General features: G+C 50.6%; 1 protein-coding gene across 1 annotated transcript in view; it reads right to left on the bottom strand.

Moving 5' to 3' along the window:
• DOCK4 (dedicator of cytokinesis 4) overlaps nt 1-19,580 on the bottom strand; it is a 337,471-nt gene that overhangs the window by 50,906 nt on the left and 266,985 nt on the right. Inside the window, exons 27-30 of the mRNA XM_036247405.1 lie at nt 17,542-17,636; nt 8,967-9,042; nt 6,624-6,724; nt 6,128-6,186 (exon numbers count right to left, since the gene is read on the bottom strand). Of these exons, the coding sequence (XP_036103298.1) occupies nt 6,128-6,186; nt 6,624-6,724; nt 8,967-9,042; nt 17,542-17,636 (331 nt within the window). The remainder of the gene's footprint in view (nt 1-6,127; nt 6,187-6,623; nt 6,725-8,966; nt 9,043-17,541; nt 17,637-19,580) is intronic.

The following is a 19,580-nucleotide window of genomic DNA, read 5'->3' as shown; positions in this document are numbered from 1 at the left end:
TACCTGCTGATTTTGGAGTTACATACCTTCCATTTAATTTTTTTGTTTGTTTTCTGAATCTTTTAAGAAAAATAATCTTTTCAATCTATACACATTTTATGATATGATTGTCTTCTTTTTAAAAATTTTCACTCTGAAAAATCTCCATGTACATAAAGTTACAAAGACCAGTAAAACAAATCCCCACCTACCCATTATCTAGCTTCAATAATTATTAACGTGTTGGGCCAGTCTCGTTCCCCATCACCCCAGCTATTCCCCCCCCCCCCCCAGGGGACCGTCAGCCGCGTCTGCGACCTCAGCATTGCACTGGTGCACGGCACTAAGCATCTTTAATGAGCGGGACGTTTTATGAACACAGAATCCCAGTGCCATTCTCACGCTTAACCGAGGCAAACGATAACTCTGTAAATTAATCTAAAATCCAGCTTATACTAAAAGTCCCTCGACTGTCTTCGGGCGTGATTTACAGCTAGCTGCCCTCTTTCTGTCACAGCCCAGAGTCCATCCGCTACATGTAGCAGTGGACTTTTCCCATCAAAGTGGGCAGCCCACCTGCCTTTCAGCACCACCCAGGGATGCAGGACCACGGCCGGGTCCGCTGAGAACACATTTTGGGGACACGGACTCAGGGCACACCTGTCCAGCTCTCCCCCACAGACACCACATTCCTGCCCAATCAGCAAAGCACAGTCTTGAGCAAAGCATTCATGGCAAAGGCACAGTCACCTCCCCTGAAATGATCTCCTTCCCCAGGGCGACACCTTCGCCACCTCTAACTGCCAGCCGCGTGGTCCTGCTGGGAAGTATGTAGGGCGGCTGGAGTTTTAGATTTATGCGCACAGCGCAGCTATCGAGGGAAGCATTGGTGTTTCCACAGTGGTTACGAGATGCTGTGTTTGCAAATGTGGAAGAAAGCGCCCCCTTTATATTTAGTAAGAATGTTAGTTCAACTAAAAATAGGAAGAGACTGAACCTAGCAGAACAATGAAAGCCGAATGTGGGACAGAGTGGTGAGGATGGACCTCCTTCCTGGCAGACGAGTCTAGAAAGTGTGTGTACGAACGTATACAATTTGGGGGAGGGACACCTATGCCTTCTCCCCTCTCTCAACACAACAGTTTTAGTTCTTAGACTTAGAAAGTGAGGGAAGGGGGTGGGGGTGGGAAGAGAGTAACCAAAAAATTTATATGCACATATGCGTAACCCATGGACACAGACAACAGTGTGGGAAGGCCAGGAGGGGGAGGGGGTCTCAATGGGGGAACAAAAGGGGACATCTGTTATACTTCCAATAAAAACGATAAATTAAAATTTAAAATATTTTTTCTTTATTGATTTTAGAGAGAGGAAGGGAGAGGGAAAGAGACAGAAACATGGATGAGAGAGAACATCCACTGGCCGCCTCCTGCATGCTCTGCACTGGGGATCGGCCCACAACCTGGGCAGGTGCCCTGACTGGGAATCGAACCGGTGACTTCTTGGTGCAGGGGTTGACGCTCAACCAGTTACTCACACCAGGCAGTTGATAAGTTAAAATTTAAAACAAGAAAATGAAAATACTAAAGAGGGACATTTAAGAAAAGCGGTTTAGCCCTGGCCGGTTTGGCTCAGCGGTTGGAGCGTCGGCCTGCGGTACAGAGAGACCCGGGTTCGGTTCCCGCTAAGGGCGCGTACCTCGGTTGCAGTTTGTCCCCGGCCCTGGTTGGTCGTGCGGGTGGCAGCCACTCGATGTGTCCCTTCACATCGATGTTTCTTTCTCTCTCTCTCTTCCTCTCTCTCCCTCCCGCTCTATCTGAACAAAAAATGGAAAAATGTCCTCAAGTGAGGAAAAAAAGAAAAGCGGTTTATCTATTACTGTTAGGTCTTCACTCTTTAAAAAGAAATTATTTGATCGAAACGCCAGGAAGCAGCCCCTCATGCCCGTTAGGACGGCTACTCTGAAGAAACAACACAGAAACTAGCAGGTGTTGGCGGGATGTGGAGAAACTGGGGGGCACGGAAGTGGGGGGGCGGCCACGGAAGAGAGCAGCACAGCGGAGCCACCAAATGGGGAGAGAATGACCCCGCGACCCCCGCTCCCAGGAGATCTAAACAGTCATCGGATCTGAACACCCTGCAGCTCTAAGTCTGGAAGCAGAAGAACTGCTAAGTTGGGCGTGCCTTTGTGTCCCAGTCCTCAGAACCCCGGAACCGAGTCCTTGCCACACTTCGGAGGTAAACATCAATGACTTCAGGACACTGTCTAGTAAAGCCGGTGTCGGCGAGGGACCAACTGGGCCGGCTCAGGGGGCAACGAGGGCATTTCGCGGCCCTGAGCGGTTCCTGTTCTCAAGCTGGGCTCTGTTTCTGCCAAAACCACTGAGGATCTCGGTGTGCGGAATCGTGACAGTGTTTCTGCTTTGCGAACACGTGGTGAGTGTGTCTATACCAAGTTGTTCCCACGTACACTGGAGGGGAGTTTAAAATATAACATTTAATAACTAAGTTCTTTTTATAAATATATATGTATATGTGTTTTTATTATTATTTTTTTTTTTAAAGAGAGAGGAAGGGAGAGAGAGAGAGAAACATCAATGTGCCTCCTGCACGCCCCCTACTGGGGATCAAGCCTGAAACCTGGGCATGTGTCCTGACCGGGAATCGAACCGGGACCTCTCAGTCCATGGGCCACACCAGCTGAGCAAATAACTAAGTTCCTAACAGGAACAGATCATCTTTCCCTGTGTCCCCCCAAATAACTTGCATGTAGCCAGTGCTTCATGAACTATGTTCAACTGAATTAGCCTGTTCCGTTAAAAAATACGAATCTATAAAAAATAAAAATCAGTATGATATATTTATAGGTAAGCCAAATTTTAACTAATGTATTTATTTTATTTTGTTTTTTCCCTTTTTATTGAATTCACTGGGCTGACATTGGTTATAAAATTGTATGTTTCTGGTGTAAAATTCTATAACACACTATCTGTATGTTGTGTTGTGTGTTCACCACCCCAAGTCAAGTCTCCTTCCGTCCCTGTCTATCCCCCTAACCCTCTCCTACCTCCCCGCCACGACTAATGTATTTTTATATTCCTAAGTAACAAGCTGACTTAAGGTCTAGAAGGGGCATTGAAATTGTACCCCAAATGCTTAATGTTTCTTATCACTTTATTTTTTTTATCCTCATCTGAGGACATTTTTCCATTTTTTGTTCAGGTAGAGTGGGAGGGAGAGAGAGGAAGAGAGAGAAACATCGATGTGAAAGGGACACATCGAGTGGCTGCCACTCGCACGACCAACCAGGGCCGGGGACAAACTGCAACCGAGGTACATGCCCCTAGCGGGAACCGAACCCGGGTCTCTCCGGACCGCAGGCCGACGCTCTAACCGCTGAGCCAAACCGGCCAGGGCTCTTATTACTTTATAAAAATATATATGGGAAAAGCGGCTTCCACATTTCTGAACGTTTTCCAGGTCTCGTTTCGCCTTTACAAGTCACCCGATGCTCGGGCGACTCGGAAGAGCCAGGACACGACTCGGGGAAATGACGCAGAAACCACGGGAGGACGTGGAAACTGCCTCCTGCCCGGTGCCGGAACTCTGCCCAGGGAGCTGGCAGCCGAGGGTGATGAGGGCGATGGGCCCATCTCACAGATGCTAGAGCTGTGCCAGGCGGGGCTACGGGCAGGCAACAAGGGCAGGGGCCAGAGGCGCCCACAGCAACGCTTTTCAGTCCGAACCAGGAGCTTCCGAAGCATCTGGCGAGCGTGCGGAAACTCCGGGTGCCGTGCCCACCCTCAGACTCCGTTCCAGCAGCCCTGGGGGGACCCGAGCACCTGCCTGTTTACAGGCTTCTGGGAGATGCTTGCGGCTGGTCTCCTGAGCACCTCCACCCAGGGCTCTGAGCACCCCCACCCAGGGCACTGAGCACCCCCCAGGGCACTGAGCACCACCCCAGGGCACTAAATACCTCCACCCAGGGCTCTGAGCACCTCCACCCAGGGCTCTGAGCACCCCCACCCAGGGCTCTGAGCACCCCCACCCAGGGCTCTGAGCACCCCCACCCAGAGCACTGAGTACCACCCCAGGGCTCTGAGCACCCCCATCCAGGGCACTGAGCACCACCCAGGGAACTGAGCACCCCCCAGGGCAGTGAGTACCCCCAGGGCACTGAGCACCACCCCCCAGGGCATTGAGCACCCCCCCAGGGCACTGAGTACCCCCAGGGCACTGAGCACCCCCCAGGGCACTGAGCACCCCCCAGGGCTCTGAGCACTACCCCCAGGGCGCTGACATAACAACACGCTGCTGGTCAGGATGTGCATCGAGGTTTAGTCTCTAAGATTCCCGGGAACAGGAAGAAATCCTTTAACCTAAGCCCAGAGGGTTACAAATATTTATCTTTTAAAGACAAAACGGAGGAGAAAAGTTGATGACGTATACAATGACTTTAGGGAGACTAAAGGTAAAGCCTTCTTGAGCAAGCCGGGGGGCTAGGCCTAAACACACAGGTGTCCTGGGTCCGAAAAAGGTTGACTTGGAAATACCCCAAATACCCACACACGGCGATGCCACGGCCACCCCAGAGGGGAAACCGCGGTGTCTAACGTTCCGGTACCGGCCACTCCGCCCTGGCCTGCTCATCTGAGCTGGGACCAGAGCCCAGAGAAACAGCCACGCAAGGGTTTCCGCCCAGTGTTCTTCGCAGAGCATCTCCCTAAATCAATGCCGAGCGCAATACGGACACACCGCCGGCCTCGATCCCCTCTGGAAGAACGAGGACACGAAGGGTCGTGGGACATGAACACGCAGAGGGGGGCTCGCCCAGTGAGACAAAGGGCTGCTATTTCCGAGCCGGCTCCAAGGACCCCATGGACCTCAGACAGCTGGAGCTCATGCTCGGGCGCGCCCTTCCCCCGCAGGGACCAGGCGGCAGGGAATGCCAAGCTGTCACTGCATGACAGGCTTCCTCAAGTCGCTCTGCGTGGCCGAGAACTGCACACGTCCTGGGGAAACACCACGCTGTGACAGGAGAGGAAGTCAGAGGACAGTGTTCCTATTTTCACTTCCAGAAAATGCACCCTGCCATCGCCAAGCTGTGAGCCAAGATCCCTCCAGGTCAGGACAAATCCAATCCAACAGGTTCGTCGCTTTAATAAACCACGAGGAGCCCTGGCCGGTTTGGCTCAGCGGTTAGAGCCTCGGCCTGCGGTCTGGAGAGACCCGGGTTCGGTTCCCGCTAAGGGCACGTACCTCGGTTGCAGTTTGTCCCCGGCCCTGGTTGGTCGTGCGGGTGGCAGCCACTCGATGTGTCCCTTCACGTCGATGTTTCTCTCCCTCTCTCTCTCTCTCCCCCTCCCTCCTTCCCTCCCATTCTATCTGAACAAAAAATGGAAAAATGTCCTCAGGTGAGAATAAAAAAATAAATAAATAGACTATGAAGAGGGTTTACCACACTGTAGCAGTGACTAAATACGACAAACGTGCATAGTTAACATACCAAATGAAATAAGTAAATAAGCAAAACCCCATGCCAATGAGATGTTGAAATAGTCTATTTTCCAAATACGATTCTTTTCTATGTAACCCAACCTGTGCCTTCAGTTTCCTGGAGTATTGCACTCTGTCTGCTGTGGTCCGTTAGCTCAATTGGATCTAATTGTTTCTTAGCAACGGCAGATGCTTTTTAATCCTTTGGCTACACTCTTCATGATATAGGTCAACGGTTTTATGTTTTTTAAAGAGTAGTGATGCTCAAGTGATGCTTCAATTTTCATGAAGTTTAATCTAAAGTTGTTATGGTTCACAGCCTCAATTCAGAGTTCTAGAAACTTTGCAATTCCGAAAGGCGAGCACATTGCTAAAATTGTGTGTATTATTGGAGCGATGCTAGATTATAAAATATATCGTTCAATAATGATGACACTCACAAAGACAAGGTGGCTCTTTGCAGACAGACACCCATTTAAAGAGTTAGTTGTAACCCTATCCAATGCCACAGTGTCATTATTTTGCATAGATACTTTCACTGATGTAGAAACTTGGTTTCAAATGCTGTCACTGTAAATTGCCCTTTGTTCGGACACTTAAAAATACAGTGATGAGCTGTGAAATGCAGATGGCTTCTCTTTTCGCCACTTACCTAGGTTTTGCCACATGCTGAAAATTTCACAGCCCATGGTTACCCGCATGTCACCATACCTGCAATAGAACAAGAATCAAACCTGATACAAGGCCTCCAAGACAAAGACGTGTTTGTGTCTCTTTAGGGTAAAATCTATCAGTCTGAGTTAAAAGGCAATATGTGTATAATTAAAGATGATTAATGTACATGTCTTGATGCCTCTAATTCAAATAATATAAATCCTTTAGTAAAAACAGATTTGTCTCATAATTTTCACTTCGGTAGTAATTTTAAATCATGGAAAGCTGAGGACAAAAAAAAAAGTTTAAATCAGCTCAAAATATTAAAATTCCCAGGAAAGGTTGCTTCTTGGCCTGTTGCTCATTACCTCTCCATTGTAACCCCCAGTTGGGGATGTCTGACCTGGGAATCGTTTGAACTAAACACCCTTTAAAAGGCACCACGCTCGCCCACCATGCCTCCTGTTCCCACCTGATTGCACACTGGTACTTACTTTTCTAATACCTTTTTCTTTTTGGAAGGTGTGAACATCTCCAGTTGCAGACACAATTGGTTTATAAAAATGACTGCGAGGTAAAAGTAGGAATCCCAGATCTACAACAAGAAGGAAATATTTACATGCTGTGGTGTTACAGAAATACTGACAGGTGAAGCGACATGATACTTGGATTTGCTACCAAAGTGGTAAGTGGATGGACCATGGTTGAGATCAGATTGGTGCTGAATTGGTCACAGTCGGGGCTGGATATAGGTACACGGGGGTTTCTTATCCTATTCTACTGTTACATATGCTTTACATTTTCTACATTTAGTTTACAAAGAAGTAAACTAAATAAATACTATTCTATTCTATTGCTTCCAGGCTGTATCCCAGGTTCAGCTCTCTGGTATATACTAAATGGTAGATATTCTATTTTTCTAATAACCTGGGAGTCTCCAAGGAGGCAGAAGTATGAGATAGATTACTTTATTCCTGTGTGAATTCATTTTTTGGAACTCTTTTTAATGTAGAACCAAAAAAAAAAAGCACACACTTCTTTGGAAATGCTAATTACTTTAAATTCAGACAGTATATAAAAATTCCCTGCCCAGACAATTCTTTTGAATCAAAGTTTTCTTATCCCCATACAGCATCAGAAAGAGATCAGTATAGCCCTGGCCAGTTTGACTCAGCGGTTGAGCGTCGGCCTGCAGACCAGAGAGACCTGGGTTCGGTTTGCGCTAGGGGTACATACCACCAAAAAAAAAAAAGAGATCAGAATAAAATTCCTGGCAATAAACTTAACCAAAAACATGTAGGTTATGACAAAAGGAAATGAATCCTCTACTGATACCATGCTAAACTTTAAAAATAAATGGGAGAAATGTTAAGAAGGATTAATATCTTTCATATATAAAGAGCTCTCACAAATAAAAACTATGATAGAACCCTAACAAAATAATGAACAAAGGTCCAGGATGACAATTCACAAAATAAGAATTCTAGTCAATAATTAATACTAGTAAGTAATCTATAACTGATAACTAGTAAGAAATGCAAATGAGAGCAAACAAGATTTTACTTTATATCAAATTGTCAAAAGAAAAGGGGTCTCTTCCTGTGTTGGCGTAGATAAATAATCAAATGATTGGTACAACCTTTAACTCAACAATTCTACTTATATATATATTTATTCAAAGAAATAATTAGGGACATAGGTCAAGTTTTATTTCGTAAGAATGTACATAAAAAGAGTAATTTGTAAGAACAAAATACTAGAAACAACTTAAGTATTAAAAAGTAGCGCTCTGATTATGAAACAGTAATGTTAATCATGATAAAGCATGATATAAAGATTATGAACCAGCCCTGGCCGGTTTGGCTCAGCGGTTAGAGCGTCAACCTGCGGTCCTGAGAGACCCGGGTTCCCGCTAAGGGCGCGTACCTCGGTTGCAGTTTATCCCCGGCCCTGGTTGGTCCTGCGGGTGGCAGCCACTCGATGTGTTCCTTTCACATCGATGTTTCTCTCCCTCTCTCTGTTCCTCTCTCTCCCTCCCACTCTACCTGAACAAAAAAATGGGAAAATGTCCTCGTGTGAGGATAAAAAAAAAAAAAGATTATGAACCATTAAAATCTATTGTTCTTATTGTATTTGTGTGGAGTTGTTGTTTTTTCTGCATTTCCTAGTTATCCAACAAAGACATTTTATATAATGTTTAATGTAAAAAATGTTATTTAAAAAAAAGAAGAAGAAATAAAGATGCCCCAAACACAGACGTCATTAACAGGAACACCAATACAACCCTGCCCATCTCTTTGCCATCTGCTATTGAAAGAACAGGCTCTCAAGAGCGCGTAGAGACCCAGGCACATGACATTATACTACAGATGTACAACTGCCTTAAAGAATCTTACTAATCTTTCATGTTTTTTCTTTTCATTAATTTATTCTAAAAAATGGGAAGACGAAAATGTACAGGCAACAATGGGATTACTTTGCAAATGTTTTCTTCATATAAACTCTACCTTAAGATATGTCTTAAAAACCTTATGTTCTAAGTCCCCTTGGTCATGCACAGGGGTCATATGAAGAACAAGAATTAAAAGTTATGGTAATGAGATAGCACTAGAATTTCCACCGGGTGGGTAAGCAAGATTATAGTCCTAACTTGTTCACAAATAGAGTGAAAACTCTTCTAACAGTATTCACAATGAAAACTTAGATGGCCCAAGATTAATTTTAGGTAGCTGCAATAAATTTATCTTCTTATTAAGAGAAAAAAACATACATGAGACAATTTCCTGAGTGCTGTGTGAACTCTTTTAGCCCACGTCGAATAGTTGTGTGATACTCACCTTATAATCAAAATTTTCATTTAAGAAGTTCTTACGAAGAGCGTCTGACAGGTAGAGAACCGTGGTGATAATGACGCTAGCGATCAAAAAGAATACACAGTAAGTTAGAAACGTCACACCAATGAAAAGCATTTATTAGATAAGAAGAAAAAGCAACTAAGATCAAAGAAAACCTTCTTCAGTAAGCCTGCGAAACAAGATTAGGTAATTCTTCACATTTGAAATTTTAAAAGAGAGAGATGCCTGGCCAAAAAGAAAGGAAACGAGAAAAAGAAAAAGAAAGAAATCTATCCCTGAGGTCAGGTTCTTTGTAAGGATACAGAGAGAGCTGACTTCATGACTCAGATGGAAATATATTCACCTCGTGATGTTTTATAATGTTTTTATTACTTTCTGAACAAAGCAAATCATTTAATATGGATATAATTTCCCAAGTTTGATCAACAGGGAAGAAACCATACTATTTATTTTCAAATAGGTTTTCATTGATTTTTTTTAATTTTTAATTTTTTATTTTTAGAGAGAGAGGAAGGGAGAAAGAGATAGAAACATCCATTGGCTGCCTCCTGCATGCCCGCCCACCTCGGGGATCAAGCCTGCCACCCGGGCATGTGTCCTGACCGGGAATCGAACCGGGCGGGACCTCTCAGCCCATGGGACGACGCTCCATCCACTGACCACACCAGCCGGGCAGAAACCGTACTTTTTAAAAACACATACTCTGCTCTCTGCTCTCCCCTGCCGAGGGTGTCAGGGGGAGAGCTAGGGAAGGCAGACTCCTTCTCAGTGGTGGCAAGACCTCCCGACCGAAGTGATGCCAGGCTGTGCAACTGTCTCCCCCAGCCCCAAGCCCTGTGACGCCGACAGTGTCCCAGCGACCCACAGCGTGGGGCACCCGGGCTGGAGAGATGAGGGGGAGCCTAGCAGAGGGGACGCATGCAGCCATATGCATCTTCTAGGGAGATTTAAAAAAGCATCGCCGGGCATGCTCGATTAATTCTAGAGTTACGTAATTTGTCCGAAATCTGCTGCTGCTGGTAGCTCTGAGTGTGTATATTTAAAACCGAGTGCATTTCCGGTTGGTTCGTGTCACATCGGGTAGAGCATTCTATGGAAACAGGGTGGGCCGTTCTTCAAAGGCCTGGAGATAAACGTGGGGGCCGGGTGACAGGCCTTCTGAGAGGTGCTGGACCACGGCGCCCGGGTCCCGCTCGGTCCCACTGTGGTCGTGGGTTTGGACTCGAAGGGGCAGCAGTGTGACCCTCAGTAAACCAGACTGGAACAAGACCTCCACCAATGCCCCGCCCTGCTTACCCTACTGCTAACATGCAGATTAGAAGGGTGTTTACTAATTAGAGAAATATTTCTAGTCTGTGAAGGACATAAAAGTTCACTTTTGTTATCTGCTATGAAACTCACCCTGACAGCCTTCTGGTGGGGAGGGAGACCCGAGGAGGCAGATGGTGACGTTCGGGGCAGAGAAAGGGACGGAGAAGAAAATGCCCGTTCCGGGGGCAGCTGTTCTACCGGGAGCAGGCGCGTGGTACACGCGTGTACACTTGACACGCCAGTTCCTCTTTCAAGGAAACTGCCTACGGATGTTCAGTACCAGTAAAGCCCACGAGACGGGCAAGTCCTATGGTGTCTCCAAGCCCCCAAAACGTAGACGTGAATCTCACAGCGAAGAGGTAAGTCACCTGCAAATAACTGTGCGCAGTGGCAATCCCCTATCGGTACTGCCCAAGTCAACGCTGACAATGAACAAATCTGGAGGCCCCGAAGGAGCGTCCTCGAGAACCTTACTACATGAAACTGACGCTTAATGGTCAGAACACAGAAGCCGTCGGGCAAGGGAGCAGGTCCTTTCTGAGCACCCGGTGGGAGATCACTGGCCCTCTAAGTTTAACGGAGACATTTTGCGTCCTTAATACGTGATTATAAGGACGAACTTTCTGCTTGAACATGCAACAGAGACATACACACGGTCCCACTCCACCTGAGTTTTCCGTGGAGATCCAGCTCTGGCCCACAGCTCCAGCGTGGGTGGCTGTTCAGAGACAGTCCCTGGTGGCAGTGAAACATGACACAGCCTAACGCTCTGGAAAGGAGCCAACCAGCTCCATTCTCCGGCGAGAGGCCGCTCTGGGGAAGGATGACCCGCTGGCTACTACATGCTGGGCCCTGAACCTCGGAGCAAAAGTCCCGCCTCCCAAGCCAGACACAGCTGCTCAGCCTCGGACGGGCACCCGGTGATCTAGGTGAGAGCAGAGTAGGGGTGGGCCTGCCATCCTCATTTCTAACCAGCTCCGGGGGACACTCATGCTGTTGACCCACCGCCCACCCTTTGGCTCGAGAGAGGCCTGAGTCAGAAAACTCCTCCCACAAGCTCTGCCTCCCCTTCTCCCGGCTTCTAGAATTTTCATCCAATGGCTACTTTTACGGCTCTTCAACAGGGCACGTGTCCTTGCTGCGGACCGAACTCCTCATGCTCTTGCCGCGGAGGCTCATTCATGAGGCACGGGGCCCAGGAGCGGCGCGGGCTCTGAGAAATACTGAGCCCTGCAAAGGCTACAGGATCCATGATGAACCTGAGAGATGACGAGGGACATGTCCACAGAATCGATGCTGCCAGCACCCCTCACTGTCCAATTTCGTATTCGTGCAGCTTCTATTACATTGAGGAAATTATAGGCCACTTTTTATAACTTCACAAGGATCTGCGGAAGTGCCGAGAAACACACAGAAACACTGAGCAATCACAGCCCGTGGCCATGAACTGATTTCCGCGTGGACCCATCACGTAAAAAACAAAACGCACACATTGCTCTTCACTTTTTCCTGTTCAGTAAAAGACACGTGTCGAAGGTGGCAGGGGTGTGGATGGAACATGTTTGCCAGGATGAGGGGCAAGACCTCTAAGAAGGAGACTTGCACACGGCAATGACTCCACTTCACGTGCCTCCCCGTTACGTGTGTGACTTCAGCCACCGAGGCAGCCCCCAGTGTTTCATGGGAACTGGGCAGTCAGTTTCCTGGCCCACAGGTCCCCAAGCCAGTTAAAGGCATTTTTACATGATTGCTCCTTCATTGTGGTATATACCTGTGGCGTTTAGGAATCTTTCTTTACTTGTTCCAACTTCCCCAAAACCACATGGCTCCTTTGTGTTTCTTTGACTCATGGCTCAGTTTCTGAATCCAGGGACATTTCAGATCTCAGCACTTCGCTTCGACAGCCAGAGAGGACTGCAATCTGTTCCCATCAGGGGTGGGGGACTTTTTTCTGCCAAGGGCCATTTGGATATTTACAGCATCATGCGCAGGCCGTACAGAATGATCGACTGAACCCTTAGCCTGCCGTAGTGGTCAGGCTGATTTAGTGAGGCCTGGGATGTCAGCTGGTGTTCACTTCGAGGGCCTCCTACGGCCGGCGGGCTGGACGTCCGCGCCCCTGAATGACCGGGATCTCCAAAGGAATGCAGGGATCACGGTGGACAACATGCTCTGTGGGCAGAGCATGGTCAAAGGTTTACATAACAGGAACAGCTGCCCCGGAAATCAACACTACCGCCCCAAGTTTCCCAGGCGCCCCCGTATTCTGGGATTTAGGAAGTCTCTGTAAGCTACACTGTCCCTGCCCTACAGAAAGCTCACCTCCTAAAACCTCCTCCATAGGTCACTCAAGCTCCTTGTCTCTGCTCTCTCCAACACAACGCCCTCTAAAGAGCCGCCTGCACTTGCCATTTGCTTATCTGTTCGACGCATCCAGCGAGGCTTCCGCCTTCCGCCCTTGTCAGGGCTCCAGTGTCTGCACCACCGTGCTGCCAAGTCCCAGGACCAACTGTCAGTCTGCATCATCCCGGACTCCCACTCTCCTTCCTGCAAGGAGCCTTTCTTAGGGGCTGTCACACTCCGCTGGTCTCCCCTTCCATCCTGGCTGCTGCTCAGCATCCCGACCTCTGCGGCGCTGGCCTGCTCCAAGGCCCAGGTCAGGTACGTCTGTCCTTTCGGTCTGTCCTTCCTTCCTGGGTGCGCTCAGACAGCCCACACACTTCTGACCCTGCGACGCCCATCTCCAGCCCTGAGCTCCTCCCTGGGCTCCATGCAACCTGGCTTCCCCGTCCACATCTCCACGTGGGTATCTCACATCCTCTCACACTGGGGTTCAACGCAGGAGTCTTCACCTCCCCTCCCCCAAAGCCGCCCCTCTCCCAGCATTTCCCGCCTAAACGAATGACATCACCATCTGCCCTGCAGTTCAGGCCAAAATTCTAAGGGCCAGCTTCCTTTTTTCTCTCCCACCCAGTCATCTGCGAGTCTTGTCATCCCTGTCTTCAAAATCAATTTTCTCGCTACCTTCACCGACATCCACCTGCTCAGGCCATCACCCTCTCTTACCTGATTGCTGTGTGAAGCTCCTCACTGGTCCCTCCTGGTTTCTCTCGTCTCTCTGCCCCCCCTCACCCCCAATGTCCGGGCCCTGTCTCCTTTTTTCAGCCTCGTCTTTCTTGGCTGGTTTCTTCCCTCTTTATATTTTAGCCACACTAAGCAGTCTTTCAGTTCCTTGAAGGTGCCATACTCACTCTGACCACAGGGCCTTTGCATATGCTATTCCGGCTGTCAAGAACCTTCTTCTTGACTGTTTATGTCAAAACCTGCTATCACTGTGGGCTCAGGCTTCACTCCTTCAGGAAAGAGCCTACCTATCGTAGTCCAGCGCAGAGCAGGATGCGTAAACATCTCACAGAAAGGTGCTCTTTCTCCTCATGCATTTATTTCGTACATCAGGCATTGGGCAACATTTCCCGAATGAACGGGTCAATGAGGGCACGGCTGGTCTGCCTCAGAAACTCTGATTCCATAATTCCTATTTGCTATCCAGATGCCATTTGAAAGCCAAATTGGTTAAAGGAAACAGTCAACTAAACAGTCCAGAGCTTAGTGAAGAGAACAAGAGGAAATGTACGGAATGTGTGAAGCCAGCGGGGGTCCGGGAGACCTCGGGGAGGGCCCGCGCTCTGGCACAGGGCCGGAGGGGGTCCAGGAGACCCCGGGGAGGGCCCGCGCGCTGGCACAGGGCCGGCGGGGTCCGGGAGACCCCGGGGAGGGCCCGCGCTCTGGCACAGGGCCGGCGGGGGTCCGGGAGACCCCGGGGAGGGCCCGCGCTCTCGCGCAGGGCCGGCGGGGGTCCGGGAGACCCCTGGGAGGGCCCGCGCTCTCGCGCAGGGCCGGCGGGGGTCCGGGAGACCCCTGGGAGGGCCCGCGCTCTGGCGCAGGGCCGGCGGGGGTCCGGGAGACCCCTGGGAGGGCCCGCGCTCTGGCGCAGGGCCGGCGGGGGTCCGGGAGACCCCGGAGAGGGCCCGCGCTCTGGCGCAGGGCCGGCGGGGGTCCGGGAGACCCCGGCGAGGGCCCGCGCTCTCGCACAGGGCCGGCGGGCGTCCGGGAGACCCCGGAGAGGGCCCGCGCTCTCGCACAGGACCAGTGGGCATCGCCCTGCCCGGGAAGTACGCCTGCGGAAGGTGAGCTCCTTGGAAACGGGCACGAAGCCGAGACTATTTCTGTCCTGCACTTTGCAACGTGTATGGGAAGGCGGTGGCAGGAAGCCCGTCTCAAAGTGGCCTGTATTTTCGGTACTTAGATTCCGTCTCCCTTATGTGCCTGTTTTCTCGGATTGGGCGCTCGTCCTCATCTGAAGCATCTCCCGGGAACTAACCGGGGCCCCCCGACGCAGCTCTGTGAGCACGCAGAAGGGAGGGGCCGCGCTTCCCGCCTCGTGACCGCCCCACGCGCAGCCGCTCAGGTGGCACCGCACAGAAGACCCCCTACGCCCAGGGGTCCGGGCAGCTTCCGGCGGGACCTCACCAGGGAAGCACAGGACCGGGGACAACACAGCTTCCGGATGAACGTCAGGGGCACTGAACTTACTTGAAAACACAGAGAGAAAGAGCCATCACATAAAATAATATATATGCTGAGGGATGAGCTATCCAAGGGAGTGCAAAGGTGGCTTCTCAGCGAGGGACTCTCCACCGACATGCGCTGAGCACACGGACCGGCCGGAAAGTGGGAGCTGGCGTTCGAACGCTTCTGCGAGGGGCGCTGGTCACGTTCTGTCGGAGGAGGCTATGTCCACTCCAGGGACGAGACTCGGCCCTACAAGGTGTCTGCACTGGAGCGGGGCGGGAGCCTCCTCCTTCCCTGCTCTTCAACATCTGTAGTAGATCTTCAACGCGTTTGGGAAATGTATTCTCCTGCCGATCTCATAGAAGTGGATATTTTTTACAGATAAAGTTCAAGTATTTGAAGGGTTATTTCTGGGCCGCCTCTCATTTATGAAGCAAGAGTCTCGTGTGCGCTCACGGTTTGGGTGAGACTGGCCAGGGTGGGGCGGGAGGGGAGGAAGGGGGTGTGGACCAGCACAGAGCAGCGGGTCTGCTCCCACCTGGCAGGTGCCGCCCCAGGCCCTGGAGTCCTGCCTGCGAGTGACGGGGCCTGGCCACAGCCACGTGGTGGGAACACGGTGCCCATTCCTGTGGGCACAGACGTGGGAGGCGACGGAACAAGATCACTGCCGTTGGCAGCGCCTAATGGCCTTGTTCTCGGCTTTGCCACGGGAGCAGCCTGATTAGATGCATTACATACGGCCCGTCTCTAACGACATCCTGGTCCTTTCTGGCGACGCTGCAGATGAAAATGTTGAACGTGACATGTTTACGCAAAAGCAGGATCTAGACTGTTAGGTGTGTTCCCCACTCGTGGGACTGTGACGTTTCATAAACAGAACAGAGATCTTTTTGGGGGGGAGTGGGGGGGAGGACAGAGAGAGATGGCATTTATTATCAAAAAAGCCACATGGTTGCCATGGTTTCAGGAAGCTGAAGCAGAGCCTGGGTATGTAAAAAACAAAATGTCAAATTTACTTCCAGTTTGAATTCCTGCCACCAAAAATTCTAACTCAAGTCAAAGCGTCCCTCTGTGCACAGGGCAGGCAGAATGACCAAAAGCCGCTGCTGTGGATGATGGTGTCGGCCCCCTGGACACCCCCTCTGGCTCCCTGGATCCCCTCACAGCCCCCCAACCCTGGGTCCCCAGGCGATGTTTGGTAATAAGCCCAGATACGGGACTGACAACTCCCATGTAAATCTGCAGCGTCAAACATCCAGACGAAGACACATTTGATTCTCCTCACAGATCTCACACTGGACGTGCTGAATTCTGAAGAGAACCACTTTGGGGGTGTCGTGCATCCTCCGAATGGAGAAGCTGCTCTGCACGCATGGGGCATGCAACCTGCTTCCCACACTGTCCGTCACGTCACGGTGCTGGGCCGCCGTGTCCACACCTCTTGTCCGCACCTGCGTCGGGCGGCACGCGTCCTGCTTGGCCTAGCTAATCACGATCGATCCCATGTTCCCAGGCTCTTCCCGCCACGCTGCCCGGGCACCTGGGAGACACGGGTGTCTCTGGCCTGTGGGACCCGCAGCATCCCACCAGCATCCTGAGCACGAGGGTGCTGGGGCGGAGGAGAGGAAGGAGAAACAAGCATCTGTGGGCTTGAAGGAAAGAATGCTTATGAAATAGGGTGGACTCCGAGCACGGACCTGAGCATCAGGCCAGCTTCCCACAGAACTCGTCCTCATTCTGCATCCTGAGATGACCGAGGCAGGAAACAAGCGAGCAGGTAAACCCTGACCTTCTCCGGACGTGCGGCCCTGCCCCCTGACCCCGTCTCCTTCCCTGGCTCCTGCTCCCTCAAGTGCGGACCTCAGATCCTTGCATGTTTTTTGCGGGATATGCTTCACACAAGCTCGTTTTATCAACTCCCTGCGGAGATACAACTTTACATTCAGTTCCCCAATATGTCTCTCCAGTTCCAAACGTCCCTCAGAGCACTATTTTTGACTCTCCACGGGCCCCACCAATGAGGTGTCCGAAAGGCCCCTCAACATTCACGTGTGCACCTCCAGGGCCCCACATCATCCCCAGGGCTCAGCACGTGGCAGATGCTTAGTGTCGTCTGATCAGTTCAAATGAATTAAGAAACATCAGAAATGACCCAAGTGTCCAGCAACAGAGCTGGTTAAATAAACTACGGTACATCCATTCAATGGAATATTACATAGCTGTAAAACAAAAGGGGAAAAAAAAAAACAGAAAAGAATGAGGGGATTTGTATGAATTACTGTGGAGAGAGTGTCAAACTCTTGAAGCCAAGAGCCGTGTGCAGAAGAGTGTGTATACTTTGCTCCCTGCAAGGCTCTCCGACAGACTCCCTGATGCAGGGACCATGTACGTGCAAGTCAGAAACGAACAAGCAGTTCCTACAGGCAGGGGAGAGACAAGGAGCGGGGCCTTCTCAGCGCACCCTCCGTTCTCCTGTTTGATTTTTGCACCGATTCATGTATCACCTATTTCAAACAAATAGCCATGAACTTTTTACAGAGCAAGAGAAGGTCATTCAGAGGCAGAGAGGAGGGGCCAGGCCTTGGGGGTTTCGAGCTCGAACTCAAACAGCGTCCTGTACTCGGCTCCACCCCCAGGTGACGAGCTTTTAGTATCATCAGTGGAATCATCTTACTTGTTGGCCACCAGGCGCATGACGGTCCAGTCCTTGGGGAACGTCTCGGGGCGTATCAGGATGCGGAACACGGTGAGTATCTGCAGCAGGAAGTCCTGGGGGCGGGAGGAGACAAACCACGTCACTGCGTCAGCGGTTACTGCAGCACACACGCCGCGGTCACCATTTCTGAAGCAATGACGGCAGGAGGGAGGCACACTTGGGTGCGTGACCCCAGAGCCCCACTGCCCTTCCCATCCTCCGCACCCAATCGGTTGGCCCCCCGCCCCACGTGCCCTGTTCTTTCTCTTTCTCGTGCGCAGTGGAGTTGACTCTTCACTTGTCTTCACACCATCTGAAAGTCTAGGTCTTAGAAGGAAAACGGAAAAGTGGGAACAGAAGCCGAGTGGGCAAGGACAGTCTCTGTCCTCCGCTGCCGTGTCCCAAACCCCAGCAAGTTCCACTCCCGAGAGCTCGGAACAGCGGCTCAGTTCCGCTTTCCCGGGGTGTGTGTGTGCGTGTGTGTGTGTGTATGTGTGTGTGTGTGTGTGTGACCATGCAGAACGTCACATGCATCGGAAGCACCTCTGGCTCCAGCCCACATTTCTCAGGGGGTGTCGGCTGCGGCACCCACGGCCGGCACGCAGATGGACGGATTCCGCGTGAACTGCGCAGAACCCACGCACACGCGCATGGCGCAGAGCTGGGCTCCAGGCCGGTGCTCAGAAGTTGAGAGTGTGAAACCATCCCCTTCTTATAAGGCATCTGCACAGGGACGTCATGCCAGAGGACAGTGGCCTTGACGGAGATGTCCTCTTTACACAGGCCACCTGGGAGCACTCTTGACCAGGAGCTACTGCCCGACACGGAGACCTCTCTTCAAGCCTTCCGAGACGGGCCCAGGGGCCGCGGCACCCGGCACTCGGTCACCCCGGGGGCATGCAAGGGGGCTGCCCGACTCGCAGGAGGGGGGCGTAGTCCAGCTTCCGTGGGGATGTACAGACCAGAAACCGTGAAGAATTCGTTTTTGTAACCGTAAGGGCTGCTAGGGAAATATATCTAATACCTTGATTGAAGGTATTTTAGGTGTTGCCTCAAATATTTTTTAAAACATAACCCCAAACACACAAATTTTATTTGTCAAATCCAGCAACACATTATGTTCAACATGTAAACTGCTTGAATATAAGATTATGGTTGTCACTCAGATCATCAGATGACAGACAGACAAAGAAACATGCTGTGTGTGTGTGTGTGTGTGTGTGTGTGTAGCATACTCTGACAGCTTTGATCAAGCCGGTAAATACTTTTGGCATCAACACAGATGTTGATACGTATGCGCCATGTAGACATGTGCCCACCAGGTCATCCGTCTCCAAAGGACAGACGGGTCCTGCCATGTCTGCAGACCCACCAGAGACAGCTTCCCACACGCGTCCTGCCGCAGGTCGGATAATTTTGGAAAACACCTCACATTCTAGCCCTCCCTTAGGGTAGCAATGCTAAGAAGTGCTTTTTCATGCATTTCTGTAACTTATTCTCTTCTGGACTTCCCAGGCATGACCACACACAACCCGGCAAGAGTGGGTGCCTGCTCCCTCTTCCCCCACACCCGCCCCCGCTTCCTGTCACGGCCTGTTTGCTCAGACAAACACTAAGGACGCCCTGGAAGAAGGAGTCCTCTGTTTCAGTCTAAAATTAATTAAATAAATTCTACAACACTGAAGTTTCACCTTTTTTCCTCCAATTGGAGATTGGAGGGAGTGCCGTAGCCATGGTGTGTGTGTGACTGTATGTCTGAGTTGTAACTGTGTGTCTGTCTGTGTGTGTGTGACTGTATGTCTGAGTTGTAACTGTGTGTCTGTCTGTGTGTGTCTGTGTGTGTGTGACTATATGTCTGAGTTGTAACTGTGTGTCTGTGACTGTATGTCTGAGTTGTAACTGTGTGTCTGTCTGTGCGTGTCTGTGTGACTGTATGTCTGAGTTGTAACTGTGTGTCTGTGTGTGTGTGCGACTGTATGTCTGCGTTGTAACTGTGTGTCTGTCTGTGTGTGTCTGTG

The sequence above is a fragment of the Molossus molossus genome, unplaced genomic scaffold (assembly GCF_014108415.1).
Source record: "Molossus molossus isolate mMolMol1 unplaced genomic scaffold, mMolMol1.p scaffold_m16_p_7, whole genome shotgun sequence".
Taxonomy (NCBI): Eukaryota; Metazoa; Chordata; class Mammalia; order Chiroptera; family Molossidae; genus Molossus; species Molossus molossus.
The sequence above is the reverse complement of the archived record's forward strand: the minus strand, read 5'-3'. Positions and strand labels throughout refer to the sequence as shown.